This window comes from Oncorhynchus nerka, linkage group LG27 (assembly GCF_034236695.1).
Source record: "Oncorhynchus nerka isolate Pitt River linkage group LG27, Oner_Uvic_2.0, whole genome shotgun sequence".
NCBI classification, from domain to species: Eukaryota; Metazoa; Chordata; class Actinopteri; order Salmoniformes; family Salmonidae; genus Oncorhynchus; species Oncorhynchus nerka.
The window spans coordinates 22,767,911-22,793,109 of NC_088422.1; the positions used below are offsets into that span (position 1 = coordinate 22,767,911).

Genomic DNA, 25,199 nt, shown 5'->3' on the forward strand with positions numbered 1-25,199 from the left:
CCTTACACAACATGTCAGTGTTAGACTCAAAGTTATTATCAATAATTTGTGCCAAAATACTTGTAGTTGTCTACAGTGTTTACCTTCTGGCCCTTGATGATAGTGTTCTGAGGGGTAGGGGGTTGACACCTGAAATCAATACACATATGTTTTGTTTTTTTGTCACATTCAGTTGTAAGAATACACTGTCACACCAATGTACAAAATCATTAACAACAGGGCCATGTGCAGTTTCCTTATCATGAAGGAGACTGACTATTACAGAGTGGTCCGCAAACTTCAGGATGTATCTGTTCTCGTTCTGGCTACGACAATCATCAGTGTACAGAAATATTGTAGAGGAATGGCGAGAGGACACACCACTGGGGTGAGCCTGTTTATGATGATAGCTCCCCTGACAAGCACCCATTCACCGTCCTTCACCCTCTGGGTTCTTCTGTTGGTTAGAAAGTCAAGGATCCAGCCCACTATATGAGTCTACACCAAAATGATTAGTGAGTTTGTTCACTAGCAGATGGGGCTGAATGGTATTAAAAGCAGATGAGAAATCAACAAATAACAGCTTGGCATGAGTTTTGGTGCTCTAGATGTTTGCATAGAAGATCAAGTAGGATAGCAAGTAGAATCCTGTACACCCTGCTTAGCCCTATGTACAATCTAAAACGGATCAAGATGGTGCTGTGTCTTGTCCAAAAGCCTTCTTAATCAGTTTCTCAAAGGACTTCATTACCAAGGAGGTCAAGGTGACTGGTCTGTAGTCATCAAGACTAGACAGACTCACAAGATGACGTGCACCATTGTGTAATAATGCTTTAATCACTTCTTGAGCTGATTGTGACAGCTGGTGGTGCATGGCACACTGACTGTGATAGTCGGTGCATGGCACACTGACTGTGATAGTCGGTGCATGGCACACTGACTGTGATAGTCGGTGCATGGCACACTGACTGTGATGGTCGGTGCATGGCACACTGACTGTGATGGCCGGTGCATGGCACACTGACTGTGATAGTCGGTGCATGGCACACTGACTGTGATAGTCGGTGCATGGCACACTGACTGTGATGGTCGGTGCATGGCACACTGACTGTGATAGTCGGTGCATGGCACACTGACTGTGATAGTCGGTGCATGGCACACTGACTGTGATGGTCGGTGCATGGCACACTGACTGTGATGGCCGGTGAATGGCACACTGACTGTGATAGTCGGTGCATGGCACACTGACTGTGATGGCCGGTGCATGGCACACTGACTGTGATAGTCGGTGCATGGCACACTGACTGTGATAGTCGGTGCATGGCACACTGACTGTGATAGTCGGTGCATGGCACACTGACTGTGATAGTCGGTGCATGGCACACTGACTGTGATAGTCGGTGCATGGCACACTGATTGTGGTAGTTGGTGGTGCATGTCACATTGATTGTGATAGCTGGTGGTGCATGGCACACGGATTGTGATAGCTGGTGGTGCATGGCACACTGACTGTGATAGACGGTGCATGGCACACTGACTATGATAGCCGGTGCATGGCACACTGACTGTGATAGACAGTGCATGGCACACTGACTGTGATAGCTGGTGGTGCATGGCACACTGACTGTGATAGACAGTGCATGGCACATTGACTGTGATAGCCGGTGCATGGCACACTGACTGTGATAGCCGGTGCATGGCACACTGACTGTGATAGCCGGTGCATGGCACACTGACTTTGATAGCCGGTGCATGGCACGCTGACTGTGATAGACAGTGCATGGCTCATTGATTGTGATAGACAGTGCATGGCTCATTGATTGTGATAGCTGGTAGTGCATGCCACACTGATTGTGATTGCTCAATGAAAGCCTATTGTAAAGTAGAGATTTTGTAAGATGGGTGCCACACCTCATAGGGATAGAGTACCACAGTATTAGTCATAATACCCATCAAACCTAGCAGTCAAACAAGGAAATGGTTCCAATTGTTTTTACACCATTAATTTTAGAAACATTTTAAATAAGTTGTGTTTCGTGTAGGCTTACCTTGACGTGACGTGACATGTATATCTAATTAGCTGCTTATGTGGCAATCATAAAGTACTGCAAATGACATGATGATTTGAATGAGACTGCCGAATCGAGGCAAAGGTAAGAATCTCTGGATTAACTATCTAATGTTAGCTAAATTTAGTAATTAATAAATTGGCTACATTTCAGAAAAATTGACAATTCTGTGAACAGTCTTATGCAAGTTTTTAAATTGACATAATACCTTTTAGCAAAGGTGTCAGCTAGAGATGATGAGCAGGAGCTTGCAGGGATTTGTAGTCTTGCATGATGTTTATTTGGATGCTAATTAGCATTTTCGAATATGAGATGAAATAAAGTCAAATATATTGATAAAAGTCTCCTTGTCTGAGAGAGATTTATATGGTTATCAAAATGTTACGTCAGGGTAAGCCTACACGAAACGCAGCCCTTATATTAAGTGTTTCTAAAATCCCCTATGGGAAAAATGAATGGTGTAAAAATTATTGGAACCATTTCCCTGTTTGACCGCTAGGTTTTATGGGTATTATGACACCACTGTGCGGCTCTATGTTGTCTACACTGGGGGGCGTGAAACTTAGCCTGATTAACACATCTGTTCAGCTATTACATTCCACTCCTTGCCACTCCTGTCATTTACCAAAGATTTGGAAAAGACTGGAACCCAGACTACGTAGTGGCAACCATCTTACAAAATAAAGGTTGAATATTTTTTTTTATAAACACATCAAGGAAGGAGCAGTTTTTCCATGAACCTTTACGCATGAGTAAACAGCACACAACTGACAGGAACGACTTCTGGGTTGTTTTCCTGATATGTGGACCCAAAACAAGGGATGGGATGTTCTGATGGTATTTGGTAGTCTGAGAGGGATAGTACATGGCATGTTTTGCATGGCACACTAATTGGGATAGCTGATGGTATATGGCACACTGGTTGGGATAGCTGATGGTGCATGGCACACTGATTGGGATAGCTGATGGTCCATTGCACACTGATTGGGATAGCTGATGGTGCATGGCACACTGATTGGGATAGCTGATGGTGCATTGCACACTGATTGGGATAGCTGATGGTGCATTGCACACTGATTGGGATAGCTGATGGTGCATGACACACTGATTGGGATAGCTGATGGTCCATTGCACACTGATTGGGATAGCTGATGGTGCATGACACACTGATTGGGATAGCTGATGGTCCATTGCACACTGATTGGGATAGCTGATGGTGCATTGCACACTGATTGGGATAGCTGATGGTGCATGACACACTGATTGGGATAGCTGATGGTCCATTGCACACTGATTGGGATAGCTGATGGTGCATGACACACTGATTGGGATAGCTGATGGTCCATTGCACACTGATTGGGATAGCTGATGGTGCATTGCACACTGATTGGGATAGCTGATGGTGCATGACACACTGATTGGAATAGCTGATGGTACATTGCACACTGACTGGGATAGCTGATGGTGCATGGCACACTGATTATCATTACTCATTGTGTATTTATTATTACTTTTATTATTATGTGTTATATTTGTTATTTTATTTTTCTATTTTCGCTGCATTGTTAGGAAGGGCACGTAAGTAAGCATTTCACTGTTGGTCTACACCTGTTGTTTATGAAGAACGTAACAAATATAATCTGATTTGATTTTGATTGTTCCTTGGTGCATGGGACACTGGTTGTGATCGCTCAATGAAAGCCTATTGTAGAGTAAGTGTGGTAACATGTTACATCTGCAATAGCTGCAGATGTAATGCATTAGAAGACATCATGAGAACAACCTCCCTTGTAATGCTTTCTAATAATGGGCCTGACTAAGTACCAGTCAATTTTTGTCAGTTGAAATGTTGATACATAGAGAGACATATCATAAACCTCACCATAAGACATTGAAGGCTCATACATACTTGTAACAATTTATAAAGCATTATATCTGCAGGCTTGAGATAAAGCGTTGCCATAAGGGTCAATACAAGAGACTACACCACCCTCTACTGTTGATGTGCACATACTGTATTCACTTGTAAATGAAAAAGGTGTGACTTCAGCAGTGGCGTAAAGTACATAAGTAAAAATACTTGAAAGTACTACTTAAGTAGTTTTTTTGGGTATCTGTACTTTACTTTTGATATTTTTGATAACTTTTACTTTTTTCACTACAATCCTAAAGAAAATTATGTACTTTTTACTCTATACATTTTCCCTGACTCCAAGTTCTCGTTACATTTAGAACGCTTAGCAGGACAGGAAAATGGTCTAACTCACACACTTATCAAGAGAACATCCCTGGTCATCCTACTGCCTCTGATCTAGCGGACTCACTAAACACATGCTTTGTTTGTAAATGATGTCTGAGTTTTGGTGTGCCCCTGGATATTCATAAAACATTTTTTTTAAATGGTGCCGTCTGGTTTGCTTAATATAAGGAATGTGAAATGATATACACTTGTACTTTTACTTTTGATACTTAAGTATATTTCAGCAATTACATTTACTTTTGATACTTAAGAATATTTAAAAAAACAAATGCTTATAGACTTTTACTCGAGTAGGATTTTACTGGTTGACTTTCACTTTTACTTGAGTCCTTTTCTATTAAGATATCTTTGCGTTTACTCAAGTGGGTACTTTTTCCACCACTGTACTTCAGTAAATAGAAAACTCAACTGTTGTTTGTCTTAAAAAACATTTCTATCCCTTTCCAAGCACTCTACAAAATACCATCAGAACACCCTATTCCTTGTTTTGGGTCCGCATATCAGGAAATGTACCCAGGAGTCATTCCTGTCAGTTGTGTGCTGTTGGTAGAGCATGGTGCTTGCAATGACAGGGTTGTGGGTTTGATTCCCATGGTGGATCTGCATGAAAATGTATGCACTCACTGCTGTAAGTCGCTCTGGATGAGAGTGTCTGCTGATTGACTAAAATGTACTTCTTGCATCAAAGTTAATGCCAAACTGATCCTTCCTGGATGTGTTTAGGCCTACTACCAAATATCATCATCCCATTTCTTGTTTGGGTGCACAAATCAGGCCCTCGTCAAGAGGTTCAGTTCTCTTGGTGTAAAGGCTTAGGTGTTGGGTTGACAGTTGCTGGACCCGCGTTTGAGTCCTGGTCAGGGCAACCCCCTGAATTCACTAAATTTGTGTTAGAAGTGGGATGGCACTCGTGAGGCAATTGCAGAGGCATGTATACTTGATGTGAGGGACTTGGTATAGAGAAGTGTAGGGACAAGATAGCTCCTGAAGGAAGGGGGTCGTGTAGTGACCTTACCGCAACACCTAGCAACCTTGTCAATGGGGTTGGATCTCTTGGCATAATGGATAAGGTATTGTGTTGACAGTCGGACCTGAATTTGAATCCCGGTCGAGGGGCTACCCCCGAATTCGAATACATACAGTATATGATGATAGATGAATAGACTGCATTAGCCTAGGTTATTAATCTCAAATCTGTCTTCACATTTGGATTAGGGTTGGAAATGAGGCTTCCCTAGGATTAGATTTGGAAATAAAGTTAGGCCTTGGTTTGAGCTCTGATAGCCTAGGGGTTGGAGATGATCAGGGCTAGTGTATGTTTAGTTATGGGTTGAACAGATAAGGCTATGGTTTAATATATTGATCTATTCCTCCACTAGACCGTTTAATATTTACCGTTAATTATTTATGAGTTATCACTGACTCCCTGGCCAAGTGCCTGTGCCATGTGCTCTGTCCTCCAATCGTGCTACAGCAAGGAGAAGCCCCTGACTGCAGCGTGCAGTTCGGTGCAGGGCTCAATGTGTGTAGAGTCAAACTTCAGGGCCAGGCTAAATGTAGGAGGAGTCAAACGCGTTTAACGCTGAACCCTTAAAGGTCTCGCAAGTTTTTATTTAACCTTTATTTAACCAGGTAGGCTAGTTGAGAACAAGTTACATTTACATTTACATTTAAGTCATTTAGCAGACGCTCTTATCCAGAGCGACTTACAAATTGGTGCGTTCACCTTATGACATCCAAGTTCTCATTTACAATGGCCAAGATAAAGTTGAGGTAAATGTCGAAAGTATCAACATCAACGAAAGCGACTCTTAATCGAGCCTAACCTACATGGATAAAAATATAAACAATGGAAGTAAATGAGACTGTCATTATGCATAATGTACTTTGTAATATTCATGTTATACCAGGGCAGTGTTATACCGCACCGATGTTAGCATAGCGTTAATTTGCACCCTTTTTCACGTGAGCTAGCTAAGTAGCAATAGCACCCGTTTGCATGTGAGCTAGCTAATTGCTTACAATGAGGAATCTTATTTGGACAAATGTGCTTACTTGAGCAGTAAGCCTCAGTTTACATGTACAGTTATGTAATCGATTTGATCGTTGATTTTTTGTGTGTGTTTCTTCAATATATGCCATGTGTTTGGCTGGCTCTAAATGTGTATTGTTGATGCCGACCGCCATTCCTTAAGTTACACATAGTGAGTCTACACAGCCTAGACAAAGTATATACAATCATGAAATTAAATAGCTTATTTTATGCCTTTCTAATTATCATGCCATTTATGTCTATGCTTATTTTCTTTGATGTATAGAGACATGTTATTGTAGGGCGGAAATAAACTAAATGCTGCAGCAGTCATCTTCATCACTGCCCCTTCTGCACATAAGGCTGAACAATATATGGTCAACAACCACATCAAAGGTCAACAACCACATCAAAGTTCAACAACCACATCAAAGGTCATGCTTCAGTGAGGCACAGAGGTACTATTTATTTCTTTGTTTATTAAATATATTTGACGTTCACGTTTCTTTGATTTGCCCTATTTTTTTTCCAGTTACATCAGTGTATTTAGTTTCATTATATAACTTGTTACTTTACTGTTATTCCTATTTTTCAGAGTTCCCAATCATAAAGTGGCTTCAGTTGTAGAAATGCGACACACTGTGTTTGCTGCAAACAGCCATGTCACTGCTACTTGGTTTCCACCAGCATCATTGAACCCCATGGATCACTTGCTGGTAATTTCTTTAATGATTCATCCATTTCTTATTGTGTTGGCTATTATTTTTGTAATAACGAAGTCCTCACGTTTATATTCAACTATTGTTTTCCTTTCATTAGGAGAATGCAGCAGGTCAGCAGTGGATTCTTATTCCAGTATGGGAACCTGGACATTGGACAATGTGTGGAAGTAAATTTAGTTTTGCCTTTGTTTGTTTATTGTAAAACGAAGTTGCTCATTGCCGATCTTATTCTTTGCTAGAATTATAATACGTCATAGCTATGTTTCATTAACCACCACCTCTCTTTTAGTATAAATCCTACAACTTTAAAGTCAAGGTTTAAAAGTTGTATGTCAAAAGGTGTCTGTTCATATTTGAACACATTTAACAGATACTGAGGCCACAAGCTAGGGAGATTTTCTTTCTAGATCTTTCCATGGCACTGGCTGGAGAGATGGAAGTCGCACCCAACCATTCAGGGCACCTTGTTTCATCCCATCTGGATAGTGGTAGTTCAGTTTAAGACCACTTATCCATTTTTTTATTATTTTTTATTATCTATGGCTCTGTTTGATTTAAAGTAAAATGTAATATGTAAAATATGTATGTACGATACATAATTTCCCATTCGGTGCATTAAACAGATGGAAACAGAACCATAGATAACATTATCAGTTGGGGTAGTTCTCTTTGAACCCATTGTGACCCTCCCCCCCAAAAATTGGTGTTCGAGCCTCTAGGCTAATTCAGTTCCAACTGTATTCAAAACTGTTATGCAATGCAAAGCTGTTGAATTGTACTTTTTCTTTACTTTCACATACACTGTGTTCACAGAAACATTGCTCTGATCTTGTCCCCTGGACCTTGGAGGACTTTTGGTGTGAATGATGTTCAGGTTGGATATTCCTTTAAATGATTCCACTGAACTGTACCATTTGATTGTCATTCCTGTATTGAAAATGGTACCTTGTTCACACCACAGGATCTACCAAAGCAAGGTTTCTCAAACAACTGTGGGGTGTTTGTTGTGATGGTAAGATGCTATTCAGTATATTATATTAGTCCTATTTTCTGTTATAACATATGAAAAGTTAGTAATATTTCTGTGCTTTCAGCAAGCAAAGCACACTATTGTTATTGCTCATACTTTTTCTTGTTTATTATTCCTGACACTTTTTGGCACCTATTTCCTACAGTTTTTACACTACACAATTCATACATCAAACTCCTGCAGAGTGTCACGTTCTGACCATAGTTCTGTTATTTTATTCTTTGTTTTAGTATGTAGTAAGTAGTATGTTTTAGTATGGTCAGGGCGTGAGTTGGGGTGGGCAGTCTATGTTGGTTTTTTTATGTTGGTTTTTGTGTTCGGCCTAGTATGGTTCTCAATCAGAGGCAGGTGTCGTTAGTTGTCTCGGATTGAGAATCATACTTAGGTAGCCTGGGTTTCACTTCTGGGGTGTGGGTGTTTGTTTCCGTGTGAGTGTTTGGGCCACACGGTACTGTTTCTTTTTTCGTTTTGTTCACATCGTTTATTGTTTTGTATTTCAGTGTTCAGGTCGTTTTGAATAAATCATCATGAACACTTACCACGCTGCGCTTTGGTCCGATCCTTCTTCCACCTCTGGATGCCGTTACACAGAGCTGGATGCTGATGTGACATGCTGTGACTTCTTGGGGGGGATGTCTTCTACATCCTGAAATATATTCCTGGGGGGGGTATTATTATTTACTATTATCATCATTATTGTTATCATGACTATCAAACTTAACAACCTACTCATTCTTAACTTACACTACGTTGTGTACATTGCAATGGAAGCACAGTGTGATTTCACTGAGGTATGTATAAATTATGAATTTCTCATCACTAGTGGATATGTTTTTTGGGATAACCATTCGATTGTGTGATTTTCTTTTTCAAAGGAAAACATGCAGCAAATTAGGCGACGGGGGTGCCTAGTTCTCCTGCAGAACGTCGTAAGTCGTAAGTCTTGAACATTATAAAAACGTTTCATTTGCATCCTTAAAATCTCTTTCACTGCAGCCAGACTGACCTGAATATATTTTCATATTGAATGCATGTAATATATGTCATTCACTCACTACGGTCTGAAGAAGAGAGGTTGAAAGATCGAAAACGATAGCGAAAACAAAACGCTCTACAGGTAGGAGGTGTCATGATAGAGTGGTATAGTCTTAAACCAATGTTTAAAGACTTCAACCCCGGCCCTCTCCAATATATTTCAGGATGATGTAGAAGAAGTCACAGCATGTCACCCCAGCATCCAGCTCTGCAGGATCAGGTACTAGGTAATAAGGCTATTAGCTAAATTAACGTGCATTCTTGTACACACATCCCAAGAGGTGCCCTTACATTACTTAATGACCACAATCTGTTTTCTTTCTTTCTTTACAGAAAACGTTTGACCTCTGTCATTGCCAACAAAGGGTATATAACAAACTATTGAGATAAACTTTTGTTATTGACCAAATACTTATTTTCCACCATAATTTGCAAATAAATTCATTAAAATCCTACAATGTGATTCTGGATTTTTTTTCTCATTTTGTCTGTCATAGTTGAAGTGTACCTATAATGAAAATTACAGGCCTCTCTCATCTTTTTAAGTGGGAGATACTTTTTTGCCCCACTGTATATGCTCAATGAAATAATATAATTACAAACATTTATCAACACAATTTTAACAGCACATGACATACATAAGTCTGTTCACTGCAACAATATTTATTTTATTTAACCTTCATTTAACTAGGCAAGTCAGTTAAGAACATTCTTATTTACAATGACAGCCCACCAAAAGGCCTCCTACGGGGATGGGGGCCTGGGATTAAAATAAATAAATAAATTCAATATAAATATAGGACAAAACACACATCACAACAAGAGAGACAACACTACATAAAGAGAGACCTAAGACAACAACATAGCAAGGCAGCAACACAGCATGGTAGCATTACAACATGGTAGCAGCACAAAACATGGTACAAACATTATTGGGCACAGACAACAGCACAAAGGTCAAGAAGGTAGAGACAGCAATACATCACACAAAGCAGCCACAACTGTCAGTAAGTGTCCATGATTGTGTCTTTGAATGAAGAGATTGAGATAAACTGTCCAGTTTGAGTGTTTGTTGCAGCTCGTTCCAGTCGCTAGCTGCAGCAAACTGAAAAGAGGAGCGACCCAGGGATGTGTGTGTTTTGGGGACCTTTAACAGAATGTGACTGGTAGAACAGGTGTTGTATGTGGAGGATGAGGGCTGCAGTAGATATCTCAGATAGGGGTGAGTGAGGCCTAAGAGGGTTTTATAAATAAGCATCAATCAGTGGGTCTTGCGTATACAGAGATGACCAGTTTACAGAGGAGTATAGAGTGCAGTGATGTGTCCTATAAGGACCATTGGTGGCAAATCTGATGGCCGAATGGTAATGTAACATCTAGACGCTCGAGAGCGCCCTTACCTGCCGATCTATAAATTATGTCTCCGTAATCTAGCATGGGTAGGATGGTCATCTGAATCAGGGTTAGTTTGGCAGCTGGGGTGAAAGAGGAGTTTAGATTTAACTTAAGCCTGCAGCTTTGATATGTGAGAGAAGGACAGTGCACCGTCTAGCCATACTCCCAGATACTTGTATAAGGTGACTACCTCAAGCTCTAAACCATCAGAGGTTGTAATAACACCTGTGGAAAGAGGGGCATTCTTCTTACCAAACCACATGATCTTTGTTTTGGAGGTGTTCAGAACAAGGTTAAGGGTAGAGAAAGCTCGTTGGACACTGAGAAAGCTTTGTTGTAGAGCATTTAGCACAAAATCCATGGAGGGGCCAGCTGAGTATAAGACTGTATCATCTACATATAAATGGATGAGAGAGCTTCCTACTGCCTGAGCTATGTTGTTGATGTAAATTGAGAAGAGCGTGGGGCCTAGGATTGAGCCTTAGGGTACTTTCCTGGTGACAGGCAGTGGTTGAGACTGCAGATTTTCTGACTTTATACACTGCACTCTTTGAGAGAGGTAGTTAGCAAACCAGGCCGAAGACCCCTCAGAGACACCACTACTCCTTAGCCGGCCCACAAGAATGGAATGAGCTACCGTATCAAAAGCTTTGGCCAAGTCAATTAAAATAGCAGCACAATATTGCTTAGAATTAAGGGCAATGGTGACATCATTGAGGACCTTTAAGGTTGCAGTGACACATCCATAACCTGAACAACGCTTGCTGTTTGGAAGAGAGCGAATGGCCAGTGAAGGCACAGAGTAATCCCGTGAAAGGTAGGAGACCTCACATCACAGATGTTTTTTTGGGGTCAAATATCAGTTGTTTGTCTCAAATATAACATGAAGCAAAAACACATGTGCTGGTACCACTTTATATAATATCTCTTATGGTCTTCAAAAATGAAATATGTTTCTATTCAACATGTGCCTTGCACAAACGTGTGTGTTTGTATTCAGTGTGTGACTGTCAAACCTTAAATGAACCCCCCAAAACAGTGGGCGTGGTCAAACGTGAGCCCCCACATTGAGCCCCGCCCCGAACTGCACACTGCAGTCAGGGATACTTGACAGCAGGTGGCGGAGGCAGTGGGAGTCAACTCAAGCCCCTCCCATGAGCCCGTACTCTCCGCTCACTTCCTCTCCAAACCGCGCCTGGGACGGGGGCTGGCAGTCTACAGCCCCGAAAGAAAACACAATGTAAAAGTATAAAAAGAACACACAACGCAAACTGTAGATTTTTCTAAGTATTCGTTCCATGACTTCCGTCAGTCAACGCATCGTAACAACGCTTGCTGTTTGGAAGAGAGCGAATGGCCAGTGAAGGCACAGAGTAATCCCGTGAAAGGTAGGAGACCTCACATTGTTCGGATGGTACCACTATCATGCCCTGGCTATTGATAGAATATTTCCTATAAGTATTTAGCAAACGGTCTGTAGTGTAGCCTAGCTGCTGTGTGATTTAACAAAATAATGTGATTATTGTATGGTAAAAAGAGGTGCTTGGTGCTGTCTTGCTTCTTTTGTGTTGTTGTACCCAAACCCATGTTGTTGAAAAGTTACATGTTGTTCTATATAAAGTCCCACAGTGTGCCAGTAAAGCAGTGTTTAATATAGAAATGTGACCAAATCCATCCCTACATCTTTCATGCTACTCAACTATTTCACTGTATTTCACTATACTTGGTTGCAGAGGTGTATGATTATGTTATGGGAATAATGGTTACAAGTTGGACTTTATAAAGATCTTGGGGTGAAACATTGTTGCAATAATATATGTGGTACTGTGCTATGAGTGATAGTTTGTAGGACTTTCCATTTCAGATATTTTATTATTATGTTTACCTCAAAGTTGTACAGTGTTAATGCATTGTAATAGGCTAACTGGCTAGCTAATTAACTGATGTGGTTAAAGCTTTATTCAGGGGTTTGGGATGCTGTTCAATGGTAATTTAAATTCTTAATTGAAACCTATTGATTCTTCAATAATTTATAAATGCCTCATGAGCTTAGCGTCTGTCATTAACATAACCTAAAATATTAGGTTTTATTACTCATTGTTTACAAACAACAAAATAGGTTTAAAACAATCTCTTACATGTCATGGACTGTCAGTCATTGCATATAGAGAGATGTCTATTAATTGTAAGAGGGGTTACAGTTCCTTAACCCCATCCCTCAGCTATATACCAAAACACGTGCCCTGTGATATTTTAAATTTTTTATCACAGAGTCAAGCTTTAATTGTGAGGTTTACCAGCTTCAATCTAAGGACTGAAAGGCTGAGTCATTATTCCAAAGAGAAGCATGCTCCTCTAGTCTTGGTGCTGCTCAGAACACAAACTGTGCACCTCAGCTAAACCAGCATGGTTACAAGGGCAGAACAGTGACACGGAGCGATAGGCCCACCTGTGCTGACCTCAGACTATCACTCGACTCTCTCTGTACCTGAGTTGGGTGGGTCACATCTGTGGCCATACTTAGAGGGTGGTCTGTCGAAAGAATTTCTGATAAAAGGAAAGCATTGATTGTATGAAGCATATATATGGCGCATTCGGAAAGTATTCAGACCCCTTGACATTTTCCACATTTTGTTTTACATTACAGCCTTATTCTAAAATTGATTACATTGTTCCCCCCCCTCATCAATCTACACATAATACCCAATAATGACAAAGCAAAAACAGTTTATTTTTTATTTTTGCAAGTTTATTCAAAATAAAAAACTGAAATATCACATTTACATAAGTATTCAGACCCTTTACTCAGTACTTTGTTGAAACACCTTTGGCAGCGATTACAGCCTCGAGTCTTCTTGAGTATGACGCTACAAGCTTGACACACCTGTATTTGTGGAGTTTCTCCCATTCTTCTCTGCAGATCCTCTCAAGCTCTGTCAGGTTGGATGGGGAGCTTTGCTGTACAGCTGTTTTCAGGTCTCTCCAGAGCTGTTCGATCAGGTTCAAGTCCGGGATCTGGCTGGGCCACTCAAGGACATTCAGAGACTTGTCCCGAAGCCTCTCTTGCATTGTCTTGGCTGTGTGCTTAAGGTTGTTGTCCTGTTGGAAGGTGAACCTTCACCCAGTCTGAGGTCCTGAGCAGGTTTTCATCAAGGATCTCTGTACTTTGCTCTGTTCATCTTTCCCTTGATCCTGACTAGTATCCCAGTCCTTGCTGCTGAAAAACATCTCCACAGCATGATGCTGCCTCCACCATGCTTCACCGTAGGGATGGCCTCAGGTTTCCTCCAGATGTGACTCTTGGTATTCAGGCCAAAGAGTTAAATCTTTATTTCATCAGACCAGAGAATTTTGTTTCTCATGGTCTGAGAGTCCTTTAGGTGCCATTTAGCAAACTCCAAGTGGGATAGTCATGTGCCTTTTACTGAGGAGTGGCTTCCGTCTGGCCACTCTACCATAAAGGCCTGATTGGTGGAGTGCTGCAAAAATGGTTGTCCTACTGGAAGGTTCTCCCATCAACACAGAGGAACTTTGGAGCTCTGTCAGAGTGAACATCGGGTTCTTGGTCACCTCCCGACCAAGGCCCTTTTCCCCCGATTGCTCAGTTTGGCCGGGTGGCTAGCTCTAGGAAGAGTCTTTGTGGTTCTAAACTTCTTCCATTTAAGAATGATGGAGGCCACTGTGTTCTTGGTGACCTTCAATGTTGCAGAACTGTTTTGGCACCCTTCCCCAGATTTCTGCCTCAACACAATCCTGTTTCTGAGCTCTATGGACAATTCCTTCACCCACATGGCTTGGTTTTTGCTCTGACATGCACTGTCAACTGTGGGACCTTATATAGACATGTGTGTGCCTTTCCAAATCATGTCCAATCAATTGAATTTACCACAGGTGGACTCCAATCAAGTTGTAGAAACATCTCAAGGATGATCAGTGGAAACAGGATGTACTTGAGCTCAGTTTTGAGTCTCATAGCAAAGGGTCTGAAGACTTATATAAATAAGGTATTTCTGTTTTTTATTTTGAATACATTTGCTAAAATTTCTAAAACCAGTTTTCGCTTTGTCATTATGGGGCATTGTGTGGATTGATGAGGAACGTTTTTTATTTAATACAGTTTAGAATAAGGCTTAAATGTAACAAAATGTGGAAAAGTCAAGGGGTCTTAATACTTTCCGAATGAACTGAACATGTAGAGTTAATATGTTCCTCTCATTGAAAGAAGACAGTTGGATGCTCATGCATGGTGCTGACATGGCTGTGTCAGGGGTGTCAAAAAGGGAGTTTTTGAGGGCCTCCCGCGTGGCGCAGTGGTTAAGGGCGCTGTACTGCAACGCCAGCTGTGCCATGAGAGACTGGGTTCGCGCCCAGGCTCTGTCGTAACCGGCCGCGACCGGGAGGTCTGTGGGGCGACGCACAATTGGCCTAGCGTCGTTCGGGTTAGGGAGGGTTTGGCAGGTAGGGATGTCCTTGTCTCATCGCGCACCAGCGACTCCTGTGGCCGGCCGGGCGCAGTGCGCGCTAACCAAGGTTGCCAGGTGCACGGTGTTTCCTCCGGCACATTGGTGCGGCTGGCTTCCGGGTTGGATGCGCGCTGTGTAAAGAAGCAGTGCGGCTTGGTTGGGTTGTGTATCGGAGGACGCATGACTTTCAACCTTCGTCTCTCCCGAGCCCGTACGGGAGTTGTAGTGATGAGACAAGATAGTAGCTACTAAAAACAATTGGATACCACGAAATTGGGGAGAAAAAGGGGTAAAAAAAGATAAAGGTTGTTTTTAGTAGTGTACGTGTGTGTGTGCGTGTACGTGTGTGCATGTGTGTTTGTGTCTGTGTGCATGTGTGTGTGTATGTTTGTGCGTGTGTGTGTGTAAATGTGTATGTATGTTTGTGCGTGTGGGGGCATTTTCCTCTAGCACTCTAATTGGTGCCATCTGTCTGCTTATTTAACATGGCTTCAGAATGTAGAAATCCATTGAAAATCTCCTTCATTACTCTGGACAGAGGCAGACAAGGTCACTCCCTCTAAATAAACAATCCCAGGGGATTGTCCTGGATGGACAGATTCATTGTCAATTTCAAATAAACCCCCCACAGTTTACCTGGGGTAAACAGTAAATGCCTGCTGGCTCATTGCCTTGTTTCCCTGAGTTTAAGACCCCATTATTTATCCACTTTCTCTCTCTCTCTCTCTCTCTCTCTCTCTCGCGCTCTCAATTCAATTCAAGGGGCTTTATTGGCATGGGAAACATATGTTAACATTGCCAAAGCAAGTGAAGTAGATAATATACGAAAGTGAAATAAACAATAAAAATGAACAGTAAACATTACACTCACAGAAGTTCCAAAATAATCAAGAAATTACAAATGTCGTATTATGTATATATACAGTGTTGTAACGATGTGCAAATGGTTAAAGTACAAAAGGGAAAATAAATCAATATAAATATGGGTTGTATTTACAATGATGTTTGTTCTTAACTGGTTGCCCTTTTCTTATGGCAACAGGTCACAAATCTTGCTGCTGTGATGGCACAATGTGGTATTTCACCCAGTAGATTTGGGAGTTTATCAAAGAGTTTGTGTCTCTAATATGGTCATACATTTGGCAGGAGGTTAGGAAGTGCAGCTCAGTTTCCACCTCATTTTGTGGTCAGTGTGCACATAGCCTGTCTTCTCTTGAGAGCCATGTTTGCCTTCAGCGGCCTTTCTCAATAGCAAGGCTATGCTCACTGAGTCTGTACATAGTCAAAGCTTTCCTTAAGTTTGGGTCAGTCATAGTGGTAAGGTATTCTGCCATTGTGTACTCTCTGTTTAGGGCCAAATAGCATTCTAGTTTGCTCTGTTTTTTTGTTAATCCTTTCCAATGTGTCAAGTAATTATCTTTGTTTTCTCATGATTTGGTTGGGTCTTGTAACGGATCTCGTCCTCCTCTTCTGAGGAGGAGTAGCGAGAAGGATCGGAGGACCAATTTGCAGCGTGGTAAGTGTTCATGATTTAATGAATCAAACTGAACACTGAAATACAAAAACAATAAAGTGAACGAACGAAAACCGAAACAGTCCTGTCTGGCGACATACACAAAGACAGAAAATAAACACCCACGAAAAACAGGTGGAAAAAGGCTTCCTAAGTATGATTCTCAATCAGAGACAACTAACGACACCTGCCTCTGATTGAGAACCATACTAGGCTGAACACAGAAACCAACATAGAAAAACAAACAGACTGCCCACCCCAACTCACGCCCTGACCATATAAACAAAGACAAAACAAAGGAACTAAGGTCAGAACGTGACAGGTCTAATTGTGTTGCTGCCCTGGGGCTCTGTGGGGTCTGTTTGTGTTTGTTCTGTTCACCGAGCCACAGGACCAGCTTGCTTAGGGGTCTCTTCTCCAGGTTAATCTCTCTGTATGTGATGGCTTTGTTATGGAAGGTTTGGGAATCGCTTCCTTTTAGGTGGTTGTAGAATTTAACAGCTTTTTTTCTGGATTTTGATCATTAGCGGGTATCGGCCTAATTCTGCTCCTCATGCATTATTTGGTGTTTTATGTTGGACACAGAGGATATATTTTTACAGAATTCTGCATGCAGAGTCTCAATTTGGTGTTTGTCCCGTTTTGTGAATTCTTGGTTGCTGGTGCAGAGACTGCTGTACCGTATTGATGTCGGCTGGAGAGAACCAGCATGTGCTCTGCTGAGGAGAGCTGGCTGATTAGGGTTGGACCGGCAGCTATTCCTCATGAAGCTGGAGAGGCTGAGTACAGGAGGTTTCTCAGACTTTTACTCTGCAGTGCTGAGGGCCTGGCAGCTCTCTCTCTTTGAGATCGGTTCAGTCAGCCACCCTGCAGAGGCAACAGATGGCAGCGGGTTTACTTAGGCTGGGTGACCTGCGACTGCTGGGAGAGGAGGGGTGGAAATCCGGGCAGGGGTGTCCTTTCTGTGTTATGAGAGAAACTGTGATTCATGTGTTTTCTGTGTGCGCCAGGTTAATGCCAATAATGTCTCTGTTGGAATGTCTGTGTGAGAGGTTGGGAGTGGTTTTTACTGTTGGGATGTTTATAATGGGGTAGAGGTATTCAAATAAGGAGAAGGCCAAATGTGTTTTCTTGAATTTTCTGTTTGCTCAGGCAAAGTTGGCAATTTGGCTAACAAGGAGGAACAGGGTCAAAGGTGGGGGGATAACAGACCCTCTGCACGCCTTAGGGTAGAATTTGAGTTCTATAAAATGTTAAAAAGTGAGGAGATGTTTCAGGAGATATGGTGTGTTGGGGGGGTTGTCTGTATAGCTGGGGAAGATGTTTTGGATATACGGTTGTAGAAGTGGTGATTTTTTTGGTTATTGTGATGTGTGGTGTTGTTTTGTATCGTGGGGTCGAGGGCAAGGTGAGTATGGTACATGTCTGCAGTACAGGTTATATTTTAAGGGGGCGTGGGGGGGTTTAATGAAATGAGAATGTTTCATTAAAGAAAGCCAAAAAGTCTGTCTGTCTCTCTGTGTCGGTAGCAGACAGATACCATGCAGATGAGTGATGGCCCCAGTCGCGTCCCCGTCTTTGTGGCCCCGCCCAACGGTAACCTCCGGTCGCCAGGATGCGTCTCCGGCAGGGTCATACCTGTCCGCTCCCCACCTCCGGCCAAGGCCCCACCCCCTCCCCCTCTGAAGCCCATTGGCCCGCCTCCTGAGTGCCGGGCAACCTTTAACCTATCAGAGGAGGGCCAGCACCGGGAGCGTGCTCAGGTTCTGAGGAAGAACACCTTCATCTGCTTTAGTGTCTCCCTGGGGGCCTTTTTCCTCTTGCTCATCCTCATCCTCAGCCTCACCAGTGGAGACGTGTTGGACGGTGAGTGTGTGTTTGTGTGAGTATACGGATGTTATGAGCTGTTAATACGGACTTGGCTAAGTTACTTAGGTCCATTGCTCCACCATACTCAAGTTATTGACTATAGTTTTCTATCATACCCTGTTTTACTCTGACTCAGAGCTTCTCTATCTATGTGCTGTGTCAGTGATGTTGTCTTTGATTGGTCCTGACTGTGTGCACAGAGAACTGTCCAGACCACAGCCCCTCCCTGAGCAGCTGGAACCCAGGTCACAACCCAGAGAAGGCCATGGTCGTCCGAGGGGGAGATCTGTTTCGATTGGACTCTTCTGCTACATTCTACTCCCTAACCATCCAATCAGGAGGTAGGTTAGGTCCTCTCTCTGATCTGAACACATTTCCACCCCAGAAGTAAATAGAGACAGAGCATGCAGTATTTGGCACTGGCACTGAGAATAATATGGCTTTCTCTAGAAAGTATCATAAAGAAAAGGCCTCTGATGAAGTGATTGTTTTATGTTTTAGCCTATATCTGTCTTCCCACAGGCCGAGTGGTCTTTGCAGACAATACTGAGGGCTCCAAAAACATCACTCTCAGAACGCGTAATGTGCTGATTGAAGACGGGGGTTCGCTGCACATCGGTGCCCCCAAATGCCGCTACCGCTCCCAGGCCACCATCACCCTCCTGGGCCGTTCAGACGAGAAGGCCGTAGCAGAAGTACCGGAACTGGGCCGGAAGTTCATTGGGGTGCGTGGAGGCGCAACCCTGGAGCTTCACGGGACAGAGAGGCTGTCGTGGACCCTCCTGACCCGCAGCATCCCCTCCTCAGGCCTAGCCACGGGGGGCTATGCCTTTCAGCGCAACTTTAGCCGTGGCATCAACCTGCGTGTGGTGGACCAGGACACGGCCGCTGTTCTGTTCACCGAGCGCTACGACACATTTGACTCACGGAACGACAGCCGGCGGCTTATGCATCTTCTCCAGTCGCTGCCTGTGGGGCGCATCGTCACGCTGGCCGTGGGAGACTCTGCCACCAAGAACCTGCTGGACGAGACCAAGAGAACCATCCAGAGCCTGCTGGGTAGTACCTACGTCCATGACCTCAAATACAGGTAAAAATACAGTTAAATATAATATGAATAGTACCAAATTAATAGACAGATAATGACTAGAGATGAGTCACACACATGGACACAGAGTTCTAAGGCACTGCATCTCAGTGCAAGAGGCGTCAGTACACTCCCTGGTTCGAATCCAGGCTGTATCACATCCGGCCGTGATTGTGAGTCCCATTGGAAAAGTAGCCCACTTGGTAGTGTTAACCGGTGCTCGACCTGTCGGCGAAAGCCAACATCACCCACGACAGAAAACGGTTAATTATCAAGGGCAATGAATTCCATTATCTTGGCTTTAATGGATTTCACCTTTGAGTTGTCTCGCTGAAATTTTGACTTGTTGACTGGCAGACATTGTGGGCTGGTTTAGGAATGCTGTGTTGAACGTATAGCGCAAAATTTTGTGTGGCGTCATTGTGTCATGTACCTTCGTTATATAGGCATGCACGTCAGCTTTGACATTGGCTTTGCACCACGGCGTTAAACTAGACATCGATATATCGTGAACATATTGGAATCGGACGATATTAGCTAAAAATGGCAACATCGGTATCAGCCGATTCCGATATGTTCACGATATATCGTGCATCCCTAATCTGAAGCTGTGTCACTGGAGCGGTGTGTAACGGTTTATACTACCCATCTCATGGGAGTGATTGAGAGGGTTTGTCTTACTACGTCCTTCAAGATCAAGCCTAATCTTTCATGTCATGCCAGCAGAATCTCATCTCCTCCCTGCAAATACTGTCAACACGATTCCAGTGAAACATTCAGAGGCGTTTCTTCCTGTTTTTCCGAAGACCATATTCCGGCAGAAAGTGCATGGCTTGAGGGATAAGCAGGCTTGCTTCCAGGATTTGTGCAAAATGAGCTGACTCTGTACTTTTCGCCTTTGCACAGAGTTCCCGAACAGGTCGAAAACACACTGTCCCCTGAACACAGAGGGACGAATATCATGTCCATTTGAATACAGATCTTTAGCAATGCCAGTGACTTGTATACTATCACGTTTCAGGTAAGACCCAAATGCAGACAACATCGAAGTAACAACAGTTTATTAATTGAACAGGCAGGTCAAGGGCAGGCAGAGGTCAGTAATCCAGATAGGTGGGGCAAAGGTACAGGACGGTAGGCAGGCTCAGGGTCATGGCAAGCAAAGGTCAGTAATCCAGAAAGGTGGGGCAAAGGTACAGGACGGTAGGCAGGGTCAGGGTCAGGGCAGGCAGAAACACCGGGAAAACTATGAAACAGGAACAATCGAGAGACCGGAGCAGAGGGAAAAACGCTGGTAGGCTTGACGAAACAAAATTAACTGGCAACAGACAAACAGAGAACACAGGTATAAATACACAGGGGATAATGGGGAAGATGGGAGACACCTGGAGGGGGGTGGAGACAATCACAAATACAGGTAAAAACAGATCAGGGTGTGACAGTGTACAGTACAATTGATAATACACCATATGTTCTTTTTTGGTGCTCTGCTGTATAACCATTCCAATACTCTAGTTTGAGCATCTCACAATTTTAGACATAGAGCTCATGAAGCCTTATTTACACACACACACACACACACACACACACACACACACACACACACACACACACACACACACACACACACACACAAACACAAACTTAGCCCAATGGAATGGGAAGTTTAGATTTTTAGTTATTTGTTGGGCACTCCTGGCCTTGGCAGCTTTCTGGTCTCAAACCCAAACCACACCAATCCACAGTGTCACATTTCATATGTGGAGTTGTCGCCAAGGCAACGATGCGGTCCCCAGCCCCAAATCCAATCAAACCCATAGCGTGACACTTTCTTAAATGGATCACAATTCAGTCCAGCTACCTAGGCACGATAAACAGGGACGGTTATGCTTTGTGATTACACACTGATTTTGTTTGTGCGTAGTATGTGTGTGTTTCTGTGTTTGTCTGTGTCTAGTATGTGTGTCTTTGTGAGCTAGCTAGCAGGGTCCAGGGTATTTAAGACTTGTGTCAGTTACAGTCATACTGTCTTAGTGTGACTGAGGGAGACATGATTGAAAGTACTGGGCACGAGGTCATCTGGGTCGTGTTCATTACGGCACCCAATGGAAAAAGAAGAAGAATTTGCTACGGAAAAAACAAAATGTGTTTCTTAAAGGACAAGTCCAGGTAGTACCTATTTGTTTCAGTTTTGCGCCTTTTGCTGCTTATTGAACACAACACTGGATGTAATCTGTCTGGGCAGGAGTGGACAGACAGCAGGAGAACACCAGGAACTGCACAAAGGAAATGTTTTTTTACACACAGGAAATGTGTTTGATGTAGGCACTCCCATACACACACACACACACACACACACACACACACACACACACACTCATACTGTGCCTATGGGCATTCCTATCTCCACCATTCCCCCAGAGTCCTGTAGGTGAACCCCTGAAACAAACGGCAACAATCATTAATTTCAAGCCCACACACACACACACACAAACTCACATACCATGATCAAACACACCCATTCCATATAGTGAGGGTAATGACTAATGTTCCCTCTAAGCTGTGCGCGTGCGCGGCTGCGCAGCTCACCTGGGACTTCTGTGCAGAAGAAATATTAGCTCGCTCTGAGAAGCACGAGATTGAACTTCACTCAACTCTCTAGTTTTCCCCTTTAGTTAACATTATCAACGTTTCCCTCTACTATGGGAATTGCCAATATTAACCACTTTCAGCGCAACAAACCGAAACAAAATCAAATATGCAAAACTTATTATGCAAAATGAACTATACATGATATTTTGTTGTATGCAGAACACACCGGAATAGGATTATTTTGCAATGACAGGCACCTCAGCCCTTATTCTACAGACCGGTGTGGCATAACCAATAACCAGCTGCAGTATCCCTATATGCAAATAGTCCATTGTCATATATGGATCTGTGCCAAACTGGACTATGTTTACAGCATGAGAGGTCGTGTCTAGATGCGCTTGTTTTAAGATCAAAGCGAGAGCTGCTTATAGCCACACGTACACATTTGTTCATATTCTTTGCTAGTTAGTGAGTTATTATCCCAGTTATAGATCATTTCTAGTCAGCAATGGGGGAATGGTTGCTTCCTACAAGAGCACAAAACGTGTGCATTTCTAGACATTTTTGAAAAGCGAGTCAAGTAAATGTAATTTTTTGCTGTCTTAAAGGGGCAGTGTTGTACACTGCTCAAAAAAATAAAGGGAACACTAAAATAACACATCCTAGATCTGAATGAATGAAATATTCTTATTAAATACTTTTTTCTTTACATAGTTGAATGTGCTGACAACAAAATCACACAAAAATTATCAATGGAAATCAAATTTATCAACCCATGGAGGTCTGGATTTGGAGTCACACTCAAAATCAAAGTGGAAAACCACACTACAGGCTGATCCAACTTTGATGTAATGTCCTTAAAACAAGTCAAAATGAGGCTCAGTAGTGTGTGTGGCCTCCACGTGCCTGTATGACCTCCCTACAATGCCTGGGCATGCTCCTGATGAGGTGGCGGATGGTCTCCTGAGGGATCTCATCCCAGACCTGGACTAAAGCATCCGCCAACTCCTGGACAGTCTGTGGTGCAACGTGGCGTTGGTGGATGGAGCGAGACATGATGTCCCAGATGTGCTCAATTGGATTCAGGTCTGGGGAACGGGCGGGCCAGTCCATAGCATCAATGCCTTCCTCTTGCAGGAACTGCTGACACACTCCAGCCACATGAGGTCTAGCATTGTCTTGCAGTAGGAGGAACCCAGGGCCAACCACACCAGCATATGGTCTCACAAGGGGTCTGAGGATCTCATCTCGGTACCTAATGGCAGTCAGGCTACCTCTGGTGAGCACATGGAGGGCTGTGCGGCCCCCCAAAGAAATGCCACCCCACACCATGACTGACCCACCGCCAAACCGGTCATGCTGGAGGATGTTGCAGGCAGCAGAACGTTCTCTACGGCGTCTCCAGACTGTCACGTCTGTCACATGTGCTCAGTGTGAACCTGCTTTCATCTGTGAAGAGCACAGGGCGCCAGTGGCGAATTTGCCAATCTTGGTGTTCTCTGGCAAATGCCAAACGTCCTGCACGGTGTTGGGCTGTAAGAACAACCCCCACCTGTGGACGTCGGACCCTCATGGAGTCTGTTTCTGACCGTTTGAGCAGACACATGCACATTTGTGGCCTGCTGGAGGTCATTTTGCAGGGCTCTGGCAGTGCTCCTCCTTGCACAAAGGCGGAGGTAGAGGTCCTGCTGCTGGGTTGTTGCCCTCCTACGGCCTCCTCCACGTCTCCTGATGTACTGGCCTGTCTCCTGGTAGCGCCTCCATGCTCTGGACACTACGCTGACAGACACAGCAAACCTTCTTGCCACATCTCGCATTGATGTGCCATCCTGGATGAGCTGCACTACCTGAGCCACTTGTGTGGGTTGTAGACTCCGTCTCATGCTACCACTAGAGTGAAAGCACCGCCAGCATTCAAAAGTGACCAAAACATCAGCCAGGAAGCATAGGAACTGAGAAGTGGTCTGTGGTCCCCACCTGCAGAAGCACTCCTTTATTGGGGGTGTCTTGCTAAATGCCTATAATTTCCACCTGTTGTCTATTCCATTTGCATAACAGCATGTGAAATTTATTGTCAATCAGTGTTGCTTCCTAAGTGGACAGTTTGATTTCACAGAAGTGTGATTGACTTGGAGTTACATTGTGTTGTTTAAGTGTTCCCTTTCTTTTTTTGAGCAGTGTATTTTGAGACAAGTAGCCAATAGGCAGAGGGTAGCATAATTTGTCTGATTCTCTGTAATAATGGTATGGGAATATTAATTAACTTTATTTTGTAAAGTGGTTTCTTGCATCAATCAACACATTTTCAATCACCTCCTTGTCTGAAGGACAAGTGGATTAACAGGACAGTGTCAAGCCCTGCATATTTTTTCCCAAAAGTCAAATGGAATGTAGCTGCTACTGTAGGCTGAATGATAGCTATTTCCATGCTAAAATGTTATGGGATGCATTGTTATTGATGGTAGGCCACTCTGTTAGGCTTACATTATGATCACATAGCCACAGTAGCCTACTTGGCCACTGTTATAACTGTAACTTAAAGCAGATACAGCCTCAGTGTTCACAGTAAACGCACACCAGAAGTTGCGCACACACACACACACACACACACACACACACACACACACATTGAGTGTAATAGCTGCTGGGAGGACAGGGTGATTTCACAGATGGTTCCTGTTTGTACTTCAGTGGGTAAATGGTAGAGAGGCTCTTTGATCTGCTGAATGGCATATTGACCCATGATTGTGTCGTTAGGACCAACCTCAACAGAGAGCTGACAGTCGGGCCTACTTCCAGACGTCATCGTATGGAGTGCCCTGTCAGATGTGAAGCCTAAAGAAGTACAGGGGAAAGCTTTTAAAAAGGTAACACAAGGGGAAAGGTTTTAAAAATGTTACCACGCCTGAAAAGGGTACATGATGGTTGAAGATAATGACTGTGTGATTGTGATGAGAGAATTCCTGATGATGGGGCATAAAAGCTTATTTGATCTTTAAAAGTCTAAGCCATTGTTTGTTTTTTACTAAGCGGACATATGGAATTGTTTTAAGATGGTCATACCATGGATCATTTAACTATTTGATTTGGAATTATAGGACCCCTTTATGAATAAAAAAAATAATAAAACAATAATTTGATCAATTATAGAAT

The 25,199-nt window shown here is 43.2% G+C and overlaps 1 protein-coding gene and 2 long non-coding RNA genes across 12 annotated transcripts in view; all 3 read left to right on the plus strand.

The window, feature by feature from the left end:
• Positions 1 to 5,821: 5,821 nt before the first annotated feature.
• On the plus strand, positions 5,822 to 8,630 carry LOC115110993 (uncharacterized). Of its 7 annotated transcripts, none has more exons than XR_010461477.1 (5): positions 5,845 to 6,081; positions 6,627 to 6,798; positions 6,936 to 7,056; positions 7,160 to 8,074; positions 8,593 to 8,630. It is a non-coding gene; the product is annotated as an uncharacterized LOC115110993 (long non-coding RNA). The 7 variants fall into 7 exon arrangements; XR_010461476.1 differs by having other exon boundaries at positions 5,846 to 6,081; positions 7,160 to 7,936; positions 8,024 to 8,630; XR_010461478.1 differs by having other exon boundaries at positions 5,849 to 6,081; positions 7,160 to 7,229; positions 7,876 to 8,630.
• A 131-nt stretch (positions 8,631 to 8,761) lies between these two features.
• On the plus strand, positions 8,762 to 9,579 carry LOC115110994 (uncharacterized). The gene is made up of 3 exons (XR_003860728.2): positions 8,762 to 9,028; positions 9,292 to 9,354; positions 9,461 to 9,579. It is a non-coding gene; the product is annotated as an uncharacterized LOC115110994 (long non-coding RNA).
• A 2,111-nt stretch (positions 9,580 to 11,690) lies between these two features.
• Positions 11,691 to 25,199, plus strand: part of LOC115111378 (cell surface hyaluronidase-like) — a 45,038-nt gene continuing 31,529 nt past the window's right edge. Inside the window, exons 1-4 of one of the 4 annotated variants that reach the window (XM_029637366.2) lie at positions 11,691 to 11,910; positions 18,028 to 18,364; positions 18,568 to 18,708; positions 18,890 to 19,457. In XM_029637366.2, the coding sequence (XP_029493226.1) occupies positions 18,040 to 18,364; positions 18,568 to 18,708; positions 18,890 to 19,457 (1,034 nt within the window). In that variant the 5' untranslated portion in view covers positions 11,691 to 11,910; positions 18,028 to 18,039. Of the gene's footprint in view, positions 11,911 to 15,212; positions 16,502 to 18,027; positions 18,365 to 18,567; positions 18,709 to 18,889; positions 19,458 to 25,199 lie in introns of those variants that run through there. The other 3 variants (XM_029637368.2, XM_029637367.2, XM_065011463.1) reach the window with 3 other exon arrangements.